This window comes from Panthera pardus, unplaced genomic scaffold (genome assembly GCF_024362965.1).
Source record: "Panthera pardus isolate Hobbes unplaced genomic scaffold, ASM2436296v1 HiC_scaffold_17, whole genome shotgun sequence".
Taxonomy (NCBI): Eukaryota; Metazoa; Chordata; class Mammalia; order Carnivora; family Felidae; genus Panthera; species Panthera pardus.
The window spans coordinates 16352415-16372791 of record NW_026526732.1 but is presented as its reverse complement, the minus strand read 5'-3'; the positions used below and the strand labels follow the sequence as shown (position 1 = coordinate 16372791).

The 20377-nt window shown below is 44.7% G+C and overlaps 1 protein-coding gene across 6 annotated transcripts in view; it reads left to right on the top strand.

Moving 5' to 3' along the window:
- PLEKHG1 (pleckstrin homology and RhoGEF domain containing G1) overlaps nucleotides 1-20377 on the top strand; it is a 229908-nt gene that overhangs the window by 106763 nt on the left and 102768 nt on the right. Inside the window, exon 1 of one of the 6 annotated variants that reach the window (XM_019431721.2) lies at nucleotides 10381-10996. The exons of 4 other annotated variants lie outside the window; for them this stretch is intronic. Coding sequence is in view for 1 of the 2 variants with exons in the window: in XM_019431720.2 (XP_019287265.2) it covers nucleotides 15613-15640 (28 nt within the window). In the remaining variant the exon portion in view is untranslated. Of the gene's footprint in view, nucleotides 1-10380; nucleotides 10997-15420; nucleotides 15641-20377 lie in introns of those variants that run through there. One more of the 6 variants, XM_019431720.2, reaches the window with a different exon arrangement.

The window sequence follows — 20377 nt, the reverse complement described above, 5'->3', positions numbered from 1 at the left end:
TGGAGCTTGCTTGGGATTCTCTGCCTCCCTCTCTCTCTGCCCCTTCCCTACTTACACGGATGCTCTCTCCTTCTCTCTATCCAAACAAATAAACTTAAAAAAAAAAAAAAAAAGAATCACTTTAAGAAAAAAAATATCCTAGTGTTTGGGGCCCACCTTCCAGACAATATGCCGTTTTTAAAATCGTGTCTGATGGTTGTTTAATATCATGATTTTAGGAGACTTGCAGAGTTTTGTGTGGCATTTTTGCATAGTTGAATGTATTTGGTGCCGTTCAGTTTGCTTATTTATATATTATTATTTCTGACAACGTAACTCAATTAATTTCAAGTGTTATTAGTTTGACTGACTTAGTAGAATCTTCACTTTGGCGATTTTCATGAGTGATTTTAAAAAGATTTTAACAGTAGCCAATATTTATTTTCTATAGGCCCTTGAATTTCAGGGTTGAAAGTATCCTCAATGGTTGGTAATCCAACTCCATTTTTTAGCTCTTAGGATGCTAAAACCCCATCTTAGTTGGTTCTTGGAGGAGAGGGAGGAGACAGCAGGTTCCCAAGCATGAACCCCTAGTGTCCAACCAACCTCTCTGGCCCCTGCGGGCGGATGTGTCCACAGCACAAAGGTTCTCTTAACTTTACCTTTGCTTCACACAAAATCTTTGTGTAGTTTCCTTGCAGTGGAATTGGACTGATCTCATGTGGGTCTAAAGGGCCCCTCACGTCCTTCTAGAACCAGCCCAAGTATGAAACTGAAGCGAATTTTCCTACAAAGTCCTTTGCCTCTGACTCCAACCTTTCTGACTAGTTCTATTTATAAGCTTCTGTCCCCCTTTTGGGGAGCCTAATTTTAAGCGTTTGAGGTCTCTAGTTTTTCACTGACCCCATAAGCTTTTCCTCTTTGGGGTGGTGGAAGAGGGGAGGTTGAGGGAGAGGTTTGGGAGCTGGTAACAGACTTGAGCCCCTCCCCCCCCCCCCCCGAAATAATGACCCTCAACCTTTACAATGACAAAAATCACCGGGGAGTTAGTGACCAATGCCCATTCCAGGCTCTGTCCCTAAAGATTCCCATTTAGTGTCAGGGCCCAGCAATCGGGTTGCTTATTGAAAACACAAGCTGATGGTGATTGTATTCATCTACTCAGGCTCACGTACAGGATACCCCAGACTGGGTGCCTTAAATGACAGACATTTCTTTTCTCCCATTCCTGGTGGCTGGAAGTCCAAGGTCAGGGTGTCAGCAAGGTGGTCTCTGGTGAGGCCTCTCTTCTCCACTTGTGGACAGCAGCCTTCTCTCTCTGTCCTCACACGGCCTTCGTTTTGTGTGGGAGCAGAGAGAGAAAAAGACCTCTGTTGTCTTTTCTTCTTCTTAAAAAGACTCCAGTTCTATCAGATTAGGGCCCCACCTTATGACCTCATTTAACCTTAATTAACTCCTTAAGCCCTGTCTCCCAGGGCACTTTGGCCTTCACCGTGAATTTGGGGGCAGGGAGGACACATTTCAGTCTATAACCTTACGAGGTGCTGTGCCCTGAAAAAAATGCTGGTTTAGAGTGTGGACTAACAATCACAGAATTCATTTGTCAAGTATTTGGTTGACAAGACCATATGGTAACTGGTGTATTAAAATATCTAAATACATTAAAATCCCTGAATTTCTACAAAAGAATGAAATGCAAAGTATATCTGGAAGGTGTGCTGTTAAAACACTCAGTTTCATGAATTATACACGGTTTAGCTCATCTTCAAGAGGAACTTTTTAAAAATTTTTTAATGTTTATTTTTGAGAGAGAGAGAGCACAAGTAGGGAAGAGGCAGAGAGAGAGGGAGACACACACTCCAAAGCAGGCTCCAGGCTCCGAGCTGTCAGCACAGAGCCCAAGCCTGGGCTCGAACACGCGAGCCAGGAGATCGTGACCTGGGTCAAAGGACGCTTAACCGACTGAGCCACTCAGGCACCCCTAGAGGAACTTTTTTAAAAAATAAAACTATGGAATGGGATTTATTGACACAGAAGAGAGAAAGAATCCTCAGCTCTCTAACCCTTTCTTCTCTCAGGCTTTCCAGAGAAGCATCCCAGAAAAAAGACAAGGGTGCCAACCTGTCCTCACTTGGCCTGGAGTGGGGTTTCCCCAGACTTGCTGTGGCCCTCACCGTCAATGTCTAGGCCCACCTGAGCCTGAACCCCCCGGGGCTGCGGGGGGGTGGGGGGGCAGCTAGGAGGTGTGCTGAAAACGCGTGGCCTCGTAAACACGTTTCACAATTGTGCCATGTAAGCGAGTTAAGTAGTCTGAAGTTTGTTAGACTTTCTTGATCCACTTCAGTCTAGAATCTTTTTCCCTCAGGGAAGCTTTTAGCTTTCGGCTTTTCTGCCACATCAGGATTAGGGGAAAGTAGCTGGTTTTGTTTTCCTATCCCCTCACCCATTCCCTCCTCCTGGTACTCCTGAGGGAAGATATCACATATCAGAGACATTTCTTCTTCAGAAAGACTTGGGTATGCCCGCAAATCCTCACTGAGGCCTCTGTGTGTTAAAATTTTTATCTCCAGCGTTCAGAAAGAAAGAAACACTGGTAAAGGGTGCAGGATGGGGTTTTTTTTTCCCCCTTTTCTAGGAAAAATGCAGATGATTAACTCATGCCTCTGGGTGTCTCCTTAAATGCTCAATATCAAAATGCACAAATGCCCTTCCAAGTTAGGGGAACTGTTTATTCCTCCCATTTTCTTGCCCAATCTTACAGCCTTTGTTTATTTTGATGGTACTGGGATCTCCACTTTTTTTTTTTTTTTTTTTGGTGTTAAACCTTATTTATTTTGAGCGAGAGAGAGAGCAGAGGAGGAGCAGAGAGAAAGGAAGAGAGAGAGAATCTCAAGCAGGCTCCGCGCTGTCGGTACGGAGCCTGACGCAGGGCTCAAACCCACGACCCGTGAGATCATGACCTGAGCCGCCATCAGGAGTCAGAAGATCAACCAACTGAGCCACCCACGCGCCCCTGGGATCTCCACTTCTAAGTCTTAACTTCTGCCCTATTATTTTTATTCTGAGTTACAACAGAAGTAATGTTTTATGAAGCGAGGATATGATATGTTAATGTTGACATTTAGAGCCGACCTTGGCTTGTTCAGAAGAGTATCACCAACAGATTCCCCGCTTCCATAGCTGTACAAGGGTCTGTAGATGGCAGGGACCCCCACGTGTTGCCAGAGCACGGAGTGTGGCATCCTTCTGGGGCCACGGTTTTTGTCTTCCCGTCCCAGGGCTTTTAAATGTCAAAAACTTACGATACCAGTTATTCGCGCGTTTGGTTTGGCAGAATTACCGATTAAATTGTTTCTCCTGTCGCAGTTCCTTCACAGAGGACCCTGCACAAAGTCTAAACTTTACGGCTTGGTTTGCGGAGACCTGGAAGGGGAAAGGTTTTGATTAATAAGAGGGGTGGAAAAACAAAAATGAGAGCTGATGAGGTTAAGTGGTAAAGACAATTCCAATTTCCTGACCTACGAGGGACATGTTCCTCGCCCTCCACTGTAAACCTTTGCCCACACTCCCCTTACTAAATCTTTCCGCGGTGGTTTCTCGTCTTATGGCACCTCTTCCCCCTCAAGCTTTTAGAGAGAAATGACAAGTGATATTTTAAATTCTTTATGTTTCATATTTTAATGTTTATTTTTGAGAGAGAGAGAGAGAGAGAGCGAGCAGGGGAGGGGCAGAGAGACAGGGAGGCACAGAATCTACAGCAGGCTCCAGGCTCCGGGCTGTCAGCACAGAGCCCGACATGGGGCTCGAACTCACGAACTGTGAGATCACGACCTGAGCCAAAGTCGGACGCTCAACCGGCTGAGCCTCCCAGGCGCCCCACTTTACGTTTCATTTTTATATGACTTACAAACCGTCGAGAAGTAAAGTGTCCTTGCCAGATTATTTCCGGTAATCTGGTCATTCTAGGACTACTAACCTAGTATGCAGTGTAGTCTTCAAATGGGGTCGTGTATGTGACTCAGAGTCAAGTGCTCCCAGGCTCCGGGGCCAGGCAGGTCATGGAAAGAGGTGAGGGGACGTGCGCAGTACTGAAAAGGGTGCTGGGGACCGGGACAGACTGGGAAAGCGCACAGCCAGCGTAAAGGGAGCAAGCTCAACACCCCCATCGCTGCTAAGCAGGAAGGAACCACCAGTGGTAACTGGCGTTAGTTAATTGTTCCTTTATTTGCTACTCTCCTTTCCCAAGTTAAAAAAAAAAAAAACAATCTGGATTTTTATGGGAAATATCCTGATGTTAAAAATGTTGTTCATCGGGGCATCTGGGTGGCTCAGTTGGTTGAGCATCAGACTTCAGCTCAGGTCATGATCTCACGGTCTGTGAGTTCGAGCCCCATGTCGGGCTCTGTGCTCAGCTCAGAGCCTGGAGCCTGCTTCGGATTCTGTGTTTCTCCCTCTCTCTGCCCCTCCCCCACTCGTGCTCTGTCTCTCTTGCTCTCAAAAATAAACATTAAAAAAAATTTAAAAAAAAAAAAAAATGTTGTTCATCAATTGAAAGAAAGTCTTCACCTCACACTCTACCTGCTCAGCCTCAGATCATAGCTTCCAGGGGAGACTCACGCCAGGCCGCACCAGCCCTGGGGGTGTGGGTCAAGTCACGTTAATTAAAAGATTAAACCTTGCCGGTTCAGTGTCCCTTCCCACCAGGACAGGAAGAAGACCTCATCTCCTTTCCGTCGACTCCTTTCCCTCTATTTCCCTCCCTGGCTCCCTGTTCCCCCTGACTGCACTGTCACTGCCCTTTGTCCAGAATGCCTCCCTTCCCAGGAGCCCCTGCCCTGAGACATCTAGAGTCTGCGGTTGGCCATCCACCCCCCCCCCCCCCCCCCCCCCCCCGTCCCAAGCTGCTGGTGCTCACCTCTCTCTCTCTACGGGGAAAGGGTTCCCTTCCTCTTATGTTTTCTTCCCTTCCATAGAAGAGCCCCACAGCTAAATTGCTTGACATGTTACAGCTGCCCTCTCCCTCCCTTCCACTCTCTCTTTCTCTCTCCTCCTCTGTCCCCCTCTCTCCACCCAATTTCCACGGAGTCTTGACCAGGACACTCATTACAGTGAATTTGTCCTAATCACCATGATTGCATGTGTGGAAAGTATACGAGCTCCTAGGATAATTTAGAACTAGCCATGCTTGTCATTATCTGTGTGTTATAAGAGCATAATTTTTGCAGTCGTATGGTTACATTGACTTTTACGTTACCACTATTCCACTATTCCAGGAGTGTCTTTGGGCAGGTACTCAGTAGGGATGCAACCCCAAATTATATACTTCTGTGGTAAAATGTGCTATTTCATAATCTATGTTCTAACCCGGTCTCCAGAATTGCAGTTTTGCAGAAAGTAGAGATGATGTCGGTGAGTAAGTAGAAAGCATGGTCTACTGTCAGATGATGTTGTTAAATATTCTTGTGGGGAATCTTTCTGTTGCTCTGTTGAGTGAAGGGACCCGCACAAATTCTGTCACATAAGGGATCGTAGGTAATTTTAAGCGATTTCCCTATACAAATGCCACATGCTCCATGGTTATCTGACCATAATAGTGGGGCCACATTTAAGATCCTCAAATTCTATGGGAGCCTCAAGAGACACCGTGTGTGGCGTTAAGAAGTGGGTCATCGTGTCAACATACCACCCAAAGCCATGGACTCTTAGGCTATAGATTTTAGAAGCGTTCTTAAATCTCATAGACTCCTGCGTTTTCACTGGGGACCTAGAGAGAGGTTGGTCACTTGCCCAAGAGGACACAATTGTCAGTGGAGCTGAGATTCCACACATCTCAACTCAGGGCCTTGTGTCCTTTCCACCCATCATTTCAGGAGGAGTAAATGATGGTTTGGATTGCACAGAATAAGTTCCGTTTGGGGAGTGACTTTTATTCTCACACCGCTAGGGTGGTAACCGACGATCCTTGTGAAATTAGCTCCCCGGTACTCTCGGGGCAGCTTAGTTCATTGGCGTCTGCCATCTTGTTATGTCCTAATTGTCACAGACTCCCCAGCAGATGTCATGTTTGGAGGCACACCGGCACTAGGAAGTTGTCCCTCACTTTGTATCTCCTAGGAAAGGTGACCCGCTGGTCCTGGGAAGTGCTCAAGGGTCAAATGCACACAGTCAATCCCTAAGCCCCCTGGAAGTAGTAAAGACAAACAGAGTGGGGGGACCCCCTCCCCCATTCTGTCCTCCACCCAAGAAGGGGTGACCCTTCTTGTTTTAGGGCTCCTCTGATGTTCATTTTAACCTGATTATACTTGGATAAAAATGCTGGGCAGGGACATTTACAGCGTGATACGCCGTAACCATACCTTACAAGGGGCCCTGTCCAAGTGGTCGGGCAAGGACAGAGTCACGGACACTGCCCTGGCAGCTCCGCCCAGTGTCCGGAAGGGGCGGAAGAAGAGTCGAGAAGAGAGGGGCTGGTACATTCAGATGGGAGGATGGGATCACCCCAGAGTAGGGAAAGAAACTAGAACATACTTTAATAAGAAGTATGCAACCCTAGTTACTTAATGCAACAGTATATTTGTAAACGAGGTTGTCCGGGGGCAAAAATGTCCGCTCCAGTGGCCACGGTGGGTGAAATGGAAAGTATACCAGCAATTTGCACTTACGGGACGTGCAACCACCTGGATGGTCTCTCTCTTCCCTCTGCCTGGCTTCCCCAAGTTAGCTTCTTCTCAGCCTTCAGACGTTAGTTGACACATCCCTCCCACAGGGCCGCTTTCCCTGACCGCCCCAAACCAGGTATGGTCCCCCTTGATGTGTTTCCATTGCACCCTGTGCTTTCCTTGCATAGCACACATCTCATATAGAATTCATCACTCCTTCATGTGATTGTCCGGGGTCTGTCTCCCGGGGCCACGTTCTGTGTCTTTTGGAGACGGGGTGTTGTTGCTGCCTCTAAAACTATGGCCTAGGAGGAGCAGGGAGAACATTTACTCCCCAGAGGGATGGTGTCTTTCTCAACACTTTTTACAGTAGTAAGTTGGCATAAAGATTAAAATTCTGAAAATACTTTGGTGGAAGCCATAGGAAGGCAAGATCTCGAGACTCGTGGAGAAGGTGGTCACAGGGTGGCGCCATTTTTAAGCACACTCTCCGCAGCGCAAGGGGCAACAAGCCATTCCCACCCCACTGAACCCTGCCTCCGGGAGTCACTTAGGGTACTTACTCAATAAACATCTGAATGAAGAGGCAAATACGAGTGGGAGACCTGATAGCATCTCAAATAATCAAGGAACTTCAAAATGGGGGGTGAGGTGTGATCTGTCTTAGGTTTCCTGAAGTGGTCCTTGCAGAAGTTCAAGAACTTCAGCTAAAGGTGAGAAAATACTCTAAAGATTAGGACCGCCCAAAGTGTAATGGACTCTTTGAGCAGGGATCAAATCGCCAGTAACTAACAGGACCCAAGCAGAGACCGGGCCTCTCTGGGGAGCTACTCTTAAGTGATTGTTTAAACGCCAGATAAGGGATTCGATTAGAAAAACTCAAAGTATCTTTCCAATATTGATGTACTGTTCTCCGAGGATTAAAATCCATATATCCCCTACTCAAAAATAAACTCCATAAAGGCAGGAATTGTTAAGTGTTCATTGGTGTATCTTTTTGTGCTTAAGACAGTGCCTGGCACATAGTAGCTCCTTAATAAATATGGCTGAGGCAATGAATTATATCAGTAGACAGCAAACTCAAAAATATATTTCTGGCATAGAGTAGGTTCTAAGCAAATGTGTATTTCATTGAGATGAATCAAGCAGGCCATAAATCAAAAAAGGGCTTAGATTTGACAGTATTCCACCCAGTAAAAACCTGATGGTCAGCATTCTGACTAAGCATGGGAAGTCCAACTGCTATCAGCTTTTCAGACCAGAGTTTCTGGAGTTAAGTATGAAATTGTAGGGGCGTCTGGGTGGCTCAGTTGGTTGGCCTTCCGGCTTCGGCTCAGGTCATCATCAAACAGTTTGTGGGTTCGAGCCCCATGTTGAGCTCTGTGCTGACAGTGCAGAGCCTGCTTAGGATTCTCTCTCTCTCTCTCTCTCTCTCTCTCTGCCCCTCCGCTACTCACGCTTTCTCTCTCCAAATAAATAAATTTTAAAAATAATTAAAAATAAAATTGTACCAGCCAGGGACCTGGCAAGAAACTGAAGTAGCTCAGCTGGTTCAAATGGATGTTGTTTTTTTTTAACGTTTATTTTTGAGAGACAGAGAGAGAGCAGGAGTGAGGGAGGAAGAGAGAGAGAGGGAGACCCAGGAATCCAAAGCAGGCTCCAGGCTCCGAGCTGTCAGCACAGAGCCCGACGCGGGGCCCGAACCCACTGACCGTGAGATTATGACCTGAGCCGGAGTCGGATACTGAATCAACTGAGCCACCCAGGCGCCCCTCAAGTGGAGATTCTAATGAAGGGGTTACTTTATTAACGGTGGTGTGACCAAAGGAGGCAGCAAGGGTGTAAAGGACCCAGAGACTGAAGCAACAGCAGGCAGCCCGACACCGTTCTTGGAGACACCCCACAGGGACCCCCAAGGGACACAGGAGCCCAGTGAGAGCCAGAACCATGGAGGCTGGCTGCCACCAGACCCCTCATCAGCCAGGGCGTGGGAAGAAATGCCCCCCTTTCCCTCTCCTCCTACCTCATGATATTGGGGCTTCCGGTGAGCCAAACCCAGCTTAAAGCCAGCTGGCAGGGGGCAGAGGGCACAGACCTGGGCAGAGCAGGGCAGAAAAAGATCGGGGGGAGGGGGTGTGGAGGCGTCAGCACATGGGAAATAACTAGCACATAAATTAACTTTGTTCTTCTGCTTTGATTCCACAAGCAATACATATTCATTAAAGAAAATTGTAGAGACTAAATCAGTGGGTTAATGAGGGGTCTCCCCACAATCCCACCTCTCAACCGCCAGTATGAATATTCTGGCTTTTTCTCCTTTTTTTTTTTTTTTTTTTTTCTGTTTTTCTTCCTCTGCTTGTATAGGATTCAAAGATTTCTATTCAGAATAAACCAAAGTGAATTGGGTTACACTTGTTTCTTGGCCTAATTAGGATTAAACCTGTAGCCGAACAGAGAGCTCTGTTTCCCTTCCTTTGTTCTCTCAACATAAACAAGTTACTTCATGTATCTCTGTGGGAACTAGGAAGCAGGGCAAGCGCCTAGACTCACAAAAACTTCCAGCAAATTTGGCTCTCCGCCTGGTACCAAGTAATTAAATGTAAGACGAAGGATGAGTCCAACGGAGCTCACTCTCCAAGACTGAAAGGAGAACCTAAGTGAAGGCCGCCTCACGGAGCTCGATTTTACCGTCAACATGAAGGTACCATCCGATGTTAATATCGCTTGAAGGGCAGCCTGAAAATAGGAGCAGAGGCAGGTTAGGAAAACGAAGCAGGTACTTATGTATAGTTTCTAGTGACAGCTGATGCCTAACACTCCTCCCACCTGTCATTAACTATCTAATGCCCGTCCAGTCCCGCTAGGCAGGAACGTCCAGAAGGCAGAGCCAGCGTCCCTTCCCCGAGCCAGCACAGAACCTGGTGTCGGCTAGGTCCCCAGCCCAGCGAAGGGGGGTGGTTGTTGCTGTTGAAGTCGAGAAAAGGTGTGAAGGGAAAAGAAAGGTCAGCAGGTGGTTGCTGTGTGTGTGCCGAAGCTCTAACAGGCAAAGATCAGTACCCACAGTAACAGGTGGGTGTTTAAGATCCTTGTAATAATATCATCTCACTCAGCAGCCCTCATTGCCTTCTTTAGTTAAACAAAAAAAAAAAAAAGAAAAAAATCCTGGAAAGGAATAAATCGTCGCAACTCCTTGAGAGAAGACTAAGTTCTGCTTTTCTGGAATGGGATCTATCCTTGGCCTTTTATAAAGTTCTGCCTGGATGGATTGGGCCGGTGACTCGGTGCCGGAGGCCAAACGAATAGCTCATCCCACCCCACTTCAGTTCTAGACATTAGATCGCCTCCCCGGTAATGAATCCATTTGCTCTGACAGGGTAAGCCCTCGGCCCCTGTGACATTGAAGGTGGCCTTGGGATTGGGGGAGGAGATGGATGGCGGCCACCCTAAAGGATGGCACTTACCATGGGGAAGATTCAGAACCAGTTCAGGGGAGACTCATAGCTGCTTCGAGCAGCTTGTCTGTGTCTCCCTCGCAAGCCTCAGTCCTCACCTCTGCTGCTTTCAGTAATCGTCTCTCTGAACCCACCACTGCTTTACAGAGTCTGGAGGCTCAGGGTGCCGCTGGTGATGTCTACCTGGCTGTGTCCCTCCCTGTCACTCCATGGCCTTAACGGCCGTGGGGAGGAACGGCTGGCCAGGGGGTTTGTCTCTCTTCTCTGCCAGCATCTGAAATGGTTTTGCCAGTTCACATAAAGGTTATGAACCCCCCACGGTTGTTACTCTGAAACAATAATAGATTCTTTTTTAAATTATTATTTTGGAAAACAGCGCTGCAGGATATCAATAGAGTATCCAAGCCCTTCCTACAAGTTCAAGTACATTTTTTTTTTAAAAGAGTGTTTTCCAAAGTATAGAGTGTGTTGAATGCCTTTCGTTATGAATGGATTAGATGTGTGTTATCTCCTGGAGAAAAATGTGTCTGGAAACATACTGCATTCTTAGAGGGATAATTAGTTCATTGTGCTTAGCACAGAGAGTCCTCCCATGGTGTCCTCAAAGATGGGACTGATCTACTATTGAAAGCAAGAGACTATTTGTAACATATTGCTTGCTCAATATCTAAAAATTGTTCAGTTCAGAAATAACTAAGACTTGATTTCATCGTCTCTGGACAATAAAGACCCAAATAGCCTAATAAAAGAACAAAGTGAAAAACAGAGCTAATGATTGTCCTAGACTCAGAGAAATGAGCCGATGGAGGAACACTCCAGAAACAGCAGGATTTTAGGCAATCTCAGTTGGCTTTCATGGCAGACTGGACATATGACCGAGACCTGAAAATATGACTTGATTGCAAGGTAAGGGTGACTGTGAGAAAGTGTGAATAGTACGCGTTGTGTGTTTCTTTTCTAAAATTCGTATGACCGTGACTCGGTACTGACATTTGAGTGCAGTAGGGGGTGAAGAATTGTTTTCAGTTGGAAGATTTGAGTACTGGAAACCATTTATTATTTATACTTTGGTTTCTATTATTATGTTCAGTACTCCAGGACTAACAACCAAAAAAAGAATACCTGCATTTAATTTCCCCTATACGTAAGTGCTTTTGTCTGCCTTACATCTGTACCTTTTGTTAAGAGCAACCACTTTTTAAATTTGTGAGGATAAACTCACGATTAAAATTATTTCACTTTGAAAATCATCTTTGAGAAAGAAAAAAACCAGATTAGCTTTTTGTGTTTGTTTAACAAAGTATATACTTTGGTTTGTGTAACAATCGCAAGGCAGAATTTATGGCTAGTGACATTTTCTGGGTTTAGAGTAGACGGTCTGGAGGAGTGTATATAGATTTTTAATAAACACCTGCAATGCAGAAGGGTGTTAGTACATTACATCTCATTTTCAGGAGGAAGGTCAGTGTATCCTTCTAAGGGACATCAGTGGGGATGTGGCAGTTCTTGGCAGGCGACTGGCTCGAGTGTTTATCATATTTATTCTGTGGTGTGCACTCAGAAAAATGTAATCTGCCTTTTTCTATCAAAGAAAAAAGCTCTAACGGGCTAAAAAAAAAAAAAACAAACCCTTAAGAATTGTTTGTCCATGTCCTGTGCTTTTAGAAAATGGTTGGTTTCACCAGTTTGGGAAATGGCAAGATCTTAAATCACCAGATAAACAGCCCCCCCTCCCCACTCCCAGCAATTATATTGTTACATGCATGCTGTGTATAAAATATTAGTTGTGGTTTGAAGTACCCCCTTGTAACTCCTAACACCTCTGTATCTGAAAATGTAGGATTGTATTCTAAATCTGCTTTATCCGGTATTGGTTTTAGGAAGCAAAAATCTTCCCTTGCGTTCAAAAAACAGTGTGTGTGCCTTTGCACTGCTTCCTTTCTCCAGGACATTCCTTCACCCTTTGTTGCCCAGCTTCTTGGAGCTGTTGCCTGGCTGCAAAGTCAGCAGAGGATCGCAATTAGGTCAGACCCTGTTAAGTCCCTAGAAACCGCACGCTCTCTGAGCCTCCCCCTGTCAGCCTTCCGAGCCCTCCTGGACAGTCCCCTTGTGGCCTCCTCCTTCCTAAAGACCTGTACGGTTCCTGGGGAGGGCTGCGGACGTGCACAGGCTAATTCATACTAGGGTAGCAATGACTCCATAAACCCTCCCGGGATAGATTCGAGTGTTCACTGACAACTTTTAGCTTAAACCAAAAAGACCTGGTTTCTCATAGCGGAAGTGCACACCCTATGGCAGATGTCTGGGAAAGGACGTTTTTAAATAGTGGGGCTTTCTGGTCCTCCTCCAATGAGGCCACAAGGCTGGACTGCACTTGGCTTGCTGGCTGGTTAGTGCTGTAGACCTGTCCTGTGAGGGCTGTTCTTCCACCCCTGGGCCCCCAGCCCCGGTGGGGCTACTGTGAATAGCCCCTGTCCTTCCTAATTGCATAGCTAGTGCTGCAAGCGAATAACAAGAGCTGCTCTCCAGTAAGAGTGTATCTCTTTCACCTAACAAGGCTATGAATGTGCAATATATCTGCAACCCATCTCTCTGTCACTTACAAAGAGACTTTGCTGAGCAAAAACAGCCCTTTTCCCTGCTCTTGATATCGGCAAATAAACTCTACAGGAGGAAGCAGCAAGGGTGCCAGTGTTTGTGCCTTTTACGTGTCTTGGGATTTATTTTGCTCCGGTGCACAGAGGTCCAGCAGGGCACCTACAAGAGCGGGTGCCAGCCCGTGTACTCCACGTGTGGGGCATGAGATGAGAAGAACCGGGAAAGCAAAGCCATGGCAGAGTAAGGTGGGACACAGAGAGGCCTTGAGAAAACACCCAGGCACACCACACACGGAGGCTCCTCTGCCCTCAGCTGTGAAAGGGCCTTGAATGGTTCTCCAGGAATGTTCCTTTCCCTTCCCTTTTCCTCTCTGCTCTTAGGTCCCTGAGCCTTATGCTTTGTTCATTTGTTAATTCACTTAGCAAACACTTGGTACTGGGATAAATATAAAGGCAAAAAGTGTGTTGTGTTGTGTGTGTGTGTGTGTGTGTGTTCCCTGCCCTGAAAAAGCTAGATTTTTTTTTAAGTTAGATTTTCAAAGCTTAGGTTCAAAATCCTATGAACCAGCCATGTTTGCAGGTGTGATAGAGAATGGTTCCAGTTACTTGCAAGAATTAGGAAAGATCTTTACTTACTAAAACAGGAGTCACAGGGTGAACTAACAAATGACTAACCCATGGGACCAAATACGCCCTGTGCTGTCACTTCAAAGCTGCCCCTACAGGTTGGGTCACTTGGTTAATGCAGAAATTTACAGACTGCCCAGCATCCACACTGGACACAGTCTTGCTGTAATGTACACAGCATCTCTCAGAAATGGCTTTTAAAAAAATGTCTCTTGGCAAAAAAAAAAAAAAAAAAAAAAAAAAAAATCCAAGTACAATAATACTGTAGTAGAAAATAAAGACTTGTGATCTGAAGGTAAGGACCCAAAACACATGGGTCAGGAGAAAGCCAAGAGCCTCTGTATATGTACTACCCCCCATCTAAGAATTTAGATTTTTGCATCTTCCACATGAAGATCAAATCTACAGTATAGGAAGGTTCCCAGCTCTGCAAGCTGATAGTCCAGGGTAGAAACGAGACCATTAGAAAATAACGAACTATGAGACCACGTGATACTCTAAGTATAATAAAGAGCCATTTAACAACTGGAAGGTGCAGGGGGCCGGAGTTGCTATGGAAGATTTGGTGGAGCTTGTAAGATTTGAACTGACTCTTAGCTAAGCAGGAACGGAGGTTTTGGGCAAGGGTCTAGGGGACGTTATTTGGGGGGCAAGAGATATCACTGTGGAGCTCAGTATGGAGGATTAAGAGAGTCCCCACAGCCCCGGGGAGGACCCTTCCTCACAAACTGCCTTTTTAGCATCTGTGATTTAGTGATTTCCATCAAACTGGTGAATTTTGTGGAAGAGAAATCATTCTAAAAGTTGTCCTCTGAACTGACGGGTCAATTTCCATCAAAATGGCTTACTTAGGTGGCCTTACATAGGTCCTGCCTTATTTGAAAGGAAATCGCCATTAAAACAAATTATCCTATTATGTTGTTAGCTTAAAATCACGTAATAGGTCTGATAGAAATATCTGTATTAAAGATGCTCAGCTCATATTATTTTCCATGACCCCAAATGAATGCTTTAAATGGAACTTCTATTTAAAGGATTTGATCTTTTGAAATAGTGTAGATTTCCGTGTCTGTACGTAGACATAATCCATAATTTGAATTTTAGCTCTGTGGTGCAGTCATATCAGTTTTCAATAACTGTTTGTATTTCTGAAGACCCTTCATCTAAAGAACTCGATATCTTTTTCAAATATGAAACCTTTTGGGTCTTTCTGTAAAAATACACATAGCATTTTAAGAAGGACAGATGGCCTTATGGAAACTGAAATCCAGAATAATTTGAAATTCTCTTGTACTAAAGGGTTGGAGTCCGATCATCCTGCCTTTGCTACTTCATATTTATGAATTATAAGAATTATCTAAGAAATGCCTTTGAGTTTATATTTTCAGTGTTTTTCTTCAGATGGATTTTTAAGTGCTTTTTAATTTTTTTTAATGTTTATTTACTTTTTGAGAAAGAGAGACAGAGCACGAGTGGGGGGAGGGGCAGAGAGAGGGAGACACAGAATCCGAAACAGGCTCCAGGCTCTGAGCTGTCAGCACAGAGCCGACGAGGGGCTCGAACCCACAAACTGTGAGATCATGACCTGAGCCAAAGTTGGACGCTTAACCAGCTGAGCCACCCAGGCGCCCCAATGCTGTTTGTTTTTTTAAATGAAGCTTAAATAGATTCATGTTTAACTCTGCCTACTTAAAACTGTATTAAATATCTTGTTAAAGGAAACGAAACATCCAGACGTCTTCCAACTGGGTGATTCACTGCCACCTGCAAACTTCACTTGAAAACTTATGTTAAAGATGTGTCCATTTACTGTGAAACACACTTATAATTCAGGAAGTGAACTTGAAAATATCAGAGCTCCAAAGATCTTGATTCTTTTGTGGAATTTAATGAGAATGGTAGCCGGAGCCAGGAAGGTGAAGCCCAAGCAGCTTTAGGCGAGTGTGGGTTGTATTTGATGTTCACAAAAGAATGGCTGTCGCAGGGTGTTGCTCAGCGAAGTGTGCATTTTCAAGTTACCCACAGTGGTGTCTATTGTCCTGTTTCTCAATTGAATGATGTCATGTTTCATTTAAGGCTCTTAGTGATGCTGAAGTCTGTGGTCTGCACACTAGGGGGAAAAAGGCAGTGAGAAAGTTGCAAATCAGGTTTTTGTAAAGCCTTTGTGTGTTGGGTTTTGAGAGATAAAAGCTGACTCATGCAATATTTCTGCGGAAGGAGCTGCACGGACTAGTAAAGGCTTCTTGTTTTACCTGACTGAGCTCCCAGTGAGGTCACTGCATCAGCTGAAGGCAGACGATGCGGCTTAGCCTGGGTAAGAGCACAGGTAGGTGCTAACCGTGAGAGTGTCCAAAGAGCCGATGTCCTCTTGGAGCAGCCAGAGACCGGCCACTGCGGTGAGAAACTGTCGCGGGGAGTTGGGGGCGGGAGGGAGTCCTTCACAACGCTGTGCAGGGACAGCGGCTTGCTGGGATATATTACATCTGTTCTGTTATAAATGCGATGCATGGAAAAAAGTTATCCAACCATGGAATTAGTCTGGAAGGTGATTTGTTTTTTTTCCTTCTCCATCTGAACTGCAGTGTCTTAAATGGTTGTTGCCTTGTTTTGGTTTGGTGTGGATCTTTCCTTCAAGTTAGGTTGAAATGTCCAGAGAGCTGAAGTTTGTGATTCTGGGGAGAAAACTAGAATCCCAGGTCATTGTGTATTGAATGCCCAGTCTTTTAATGTGCTTTCTTTCTGAGGTTTATTGCAGGCTGAGCGGGGGTGGGGGGATAAAGGTTTGCAAATTTTACGCTTAGCAACTGTAATGGTGAAATTTAGTCTGAGTCTAGAGGGACCCAAAGTTGACTAAGTAAATGCAGTTTCCATTTGGAGTTTTTATTGGCAAGAAATACTTCTATTAGGAGGAATAATTGGGGAGAAGGAGGCATGCAGTGTGTTCAACACTGTTGCACATTGGATTCTGATCTTATTTTGTTTGATTTTGATTTTGATTTAGTGATAGTAATATATTTGCAAGAATATATTCAGCATCCTTTTTCATTAAGAAACACAAAAATCAATTACTTCGATATAAAATATTTAAATATTTCATACAAACTGAGGTTGTAGTTTTAATGTCCTCACATCACTTTTTTCAGATCGTAAAAGTAATACACATATGGAGGAAAGTGATATTTACAGATAAATATCAAAGGAAGAAATCCTCCATTTTCCTACTTGGTAAAACCAGTGTTAATATTTTATTATACACCACCTTAATCTTTTTCTAATGTGGATAATAAATAAGTGGCATTTTAAATTCAAAACTGGAATCATATGGTACACACGTCTTACAAGCCACACGTTGTACTAAACTGTATATTATGATGATTTTCTACGCCCATAAGGATTTGAAAGGACATGACATTTAATAGTTTTATATTGTACCTCCTAGATGGATATATTTACTCAGATCTCTGTTGTTGACACTTTGAATTCTCTTCCTCTTTTTCTCTAAGAAAATGTTTAGTGTACTTTGTGGAGGGATTTATTTACTCAGAGTGCTATTGTTAGTCCCTTGAATTTCCCCTCTTCTTCCTCCTCCTCCCCCCCCCCCCCCACCCCAGCAAATGTTATTTACCCTAATGCCTCCCTTTCAACTGTGCAGAGATGTTTTAGGAACTGAGTGTGTTCAATACCGACAGAGCCTTAATGTACAGCTATCATTGTTAGTTACTGCCCTGAAACTGATATTTCCATCCTAACAGGAAGGTGCTATTCAAAGTGAAGCTGAAGCATAGATTATTATTTAATCTAAATTAAAAGTAGAGACTTTTAGCCTTGGCAGAGTCGATGACATATATTTCATCAGCTAAGACCTGACATTGGTAGGATCTAGAAGAAAATTGCTACTTTGCAGTTACTGCTTATGCTGTGATTCCAGCTAGGAATGGACTTGCTGTTTATTTCAGGGTTGGACTCATATCCCAAAGGTTGGATGAGACCTGAGGAAATCATGCAGTCCAGCCACCTAACTGATACGTGAGGAAACCTGAAACCCAAAGATTATAATACCAACCTTGGTGGTACAGAGCCCGGGCAGAAATGCAAACCCTCCAGCCAAGAGAGGAAGTGTTATGTCATCACCTAATTTCTGGCTGGTCCTCTGAGTTCTTTCTATACACACAGTTGGGTATATAATCAGTCCTTCACACACACACACACACACACACACACACGCACGCACGCACACACGCACACTATGTCGGCCCTTTGGCACATTGGAACCATGTGCTTTATGTAGGGAGCTTATGTTTAAGTGCATTTCCTGATCTCTAAGGTCCTTTTCTGCCTTACTGTTTTATGAATCTATATCCAAGTACAAGGAATAAAGGACTAGAAATCAGAAACTGGAGTCTCTGATTCACAGTTCAGCTTTGAGCATTCTATTAATTTTTTTCACATATAAAATTTTAAGGAGTAATGACACATGTGAATGAATGTGGAGGCTTTAGTTTGATTTTTGCTTCTTAAGGGTAATTTTGATGCAGAGTTAGACCAGTGGCATATTATGGTAAAGCTAGTCTGTTATAATAGAGACTGTTCCGGTTATCTCTTGCTGCATAACAAATCATTCCAAAGCCTAGTGGTTTGGAACAACAGCAATCATTTGTAATCTCTCAAGGTTTTGTGAGTCAGGAATTCAGGAGAGGCTCTGCTCTGTGGTTCTCAATCAGGGACTTGTGAGGTTGCAGTCAGACATAACAGGGCTGGGGTCAACTCGAAGGCTTCTCACTCACGCAGCTGGTGCTGTGGCTGGAAACACGCAAACAGAAGGCACTGGAACAGCTAGGGTTCCATAAGCATCTCTCTGCATGCCAGTGTGGTCTTACCACGTGGTTTCTCCAGCATGGCAGCTTCAGGATAACCAGACTTTTCTGTATGGTAGCTCAGGGCATGTCCAGACCCAGTTTTAATGCAAAGCGCCTTCTGCCCTCATGTTCTACCATATTCTAGGGCCCCGGTGTCATGTTCGGGGTTCAGGCAAGGTCCCTGCCACATCTGGGTTCCAGGAGGAAGGGAAAGAATGTGGAGGAGGGGCACCTGGGTGGCTCAGTCGGTTGGCCGTCTGTCTTCAGCTCAGGTCATGATCTCACGGTCTGTGAGTTCGAGCCCCGCGTCGGACTCTGTGCTGACAGCTCTGAGCCTGGAGCCTGCTTCAGATTCTGTGTCTTCCTCTCTCTCTACCCCCTCCCCCCTCACACTCTGTCTCTCTCTCACTCTCAAAAATAAACATTAAAAACAAAATTTTTTTTGTTTTTTTTTTTAACGTTTATTTATTTTTGAGACAGAGAGAGAGAGAGAGCATGAACAGGGGAGGGGCAGAGAAAGAGGGAGACACAGAATCTGAAACAGGCTCCAGGCTCTGAGCTGTCAGCACAGAGCCTGACGCGGGGCTCGAACTCACGGACCGTGAGATCATGACCTGAGCCGAAGTCGGACACTTAACCCACCAAGCCACCCAGGCGCCCCCAAATTTTTTTTTAAAGAATGTGAAGGAATGATGGTAAATGTTTGAGAAATGGACCCCCAGACAGGCACTTCTCACTTCCACTGGTGAAGAGAACTTGACCTTCACGCTGTTATGTATGGTGGGAAGGTTGGGAAGTGTAGGCAACAGGAACTCTATTCACTAAAGAAGGGTGTGGACTTTGGTGGATAACTAACAGCCCCCTCTCCAACTGATGTAGCCCAACCCCGTAATCTCCTTCATCTTCCACACTAAATCACCAAAATAAAAGCAGACCTTAAAGGTAAAAACAGCTGCATTTGTATAAAAAGCACAACAAAAAACACCTCAAGCAAAACTGGCGAGCTCTTGCCCTCGAATGTAGAAATTTCTGGAGTCACCACTGAGCTGGGGTACTTTATCTATTAACTGCATTAACTGTCCTCTTAGTTTCCATTGCCTGGCATAGGAAACCCTTAGTAAATTACCTAAATATTTAGTATCAGACTTTACAGCTTGAAAGAATCTTTGTTTTTGTTTTCTCTTTCAACCCCTCGCCTCTTGTTGGAACAAGAGCATTTTTGCAAAACATCTTTTCCCACTCTTGATCTTCTTGTGCAGATACTTAACTGCCTCTTCAGTGGTAACACGATATTTTAAACTCTGTATTTTGGGGAATTTTTTTAATTTACAGAAGAGTTTCAAAGATCGTCCAGAGCTCTTTGACACCTTTCATCCAGCTTCCCCTCATGTTAGCTTCTTAAATAACCATAGTACATAGGTTAACACTAAGAAATTAACATGGTAGTATGATTTTTTTTTACTTCTTTATTACCAAAGAGCTGCAGATAATCATGACAATCAAGTTACCTGGAATGAATACTCTGAGCATTAAGGAACATGTGGGATTGCAGTTCTGCCCTTAATGCAAGAATCACACTGGTATTTTAGAAAAACCCAGAGGCGGAAATTCGTGTTGCTATCTGGTGGCTTTTATCCACTGAGCTATCCACTATCTCAGAGGTGTATAGGGGAGAACGATTCTCCTCAAATACCTCGTGTTGTCTTTGAGATACGTAAATGTGTATTTCTTATAACTTCGACTCTGAAAAGTTTTATTTCATTTGTTTATATACAACTTTGAGGCTTTACCTAAGACTGGCTCTGTATTAAATGACTTTGCTGGCTGGAAGAATAACTTCTTGCTTATACTTTAGTGTCTCTGTTGGTTTCCCCTTTTTGAGAAATTCACAGGCAGTATAATACGGAACCACGTCATTTTAGTTATTCATTGGTCTTGAGCGGAACACATTCTCTTGATTTCCATGACTGTCCTGCCAAGGAACTCAGCCTAGATGTTTGAAGTCTAGAATAGCAATGAGCAGAACTCGGAAATCCTGATCATGCTTCAGCCCCCATCGTGCGTAGGGCTCTATCTTGCCTTGTAAAGCTCCCCGTGGGGGCTTGTGACCGGGAGTGGTCCCCCGTGGACCCATCGGTCGCCCCTGCACCATGTAAACATGGTCACAGGAAGCCTGGGCTCTACTTGCCATGGAAAGTCCTGCCTCA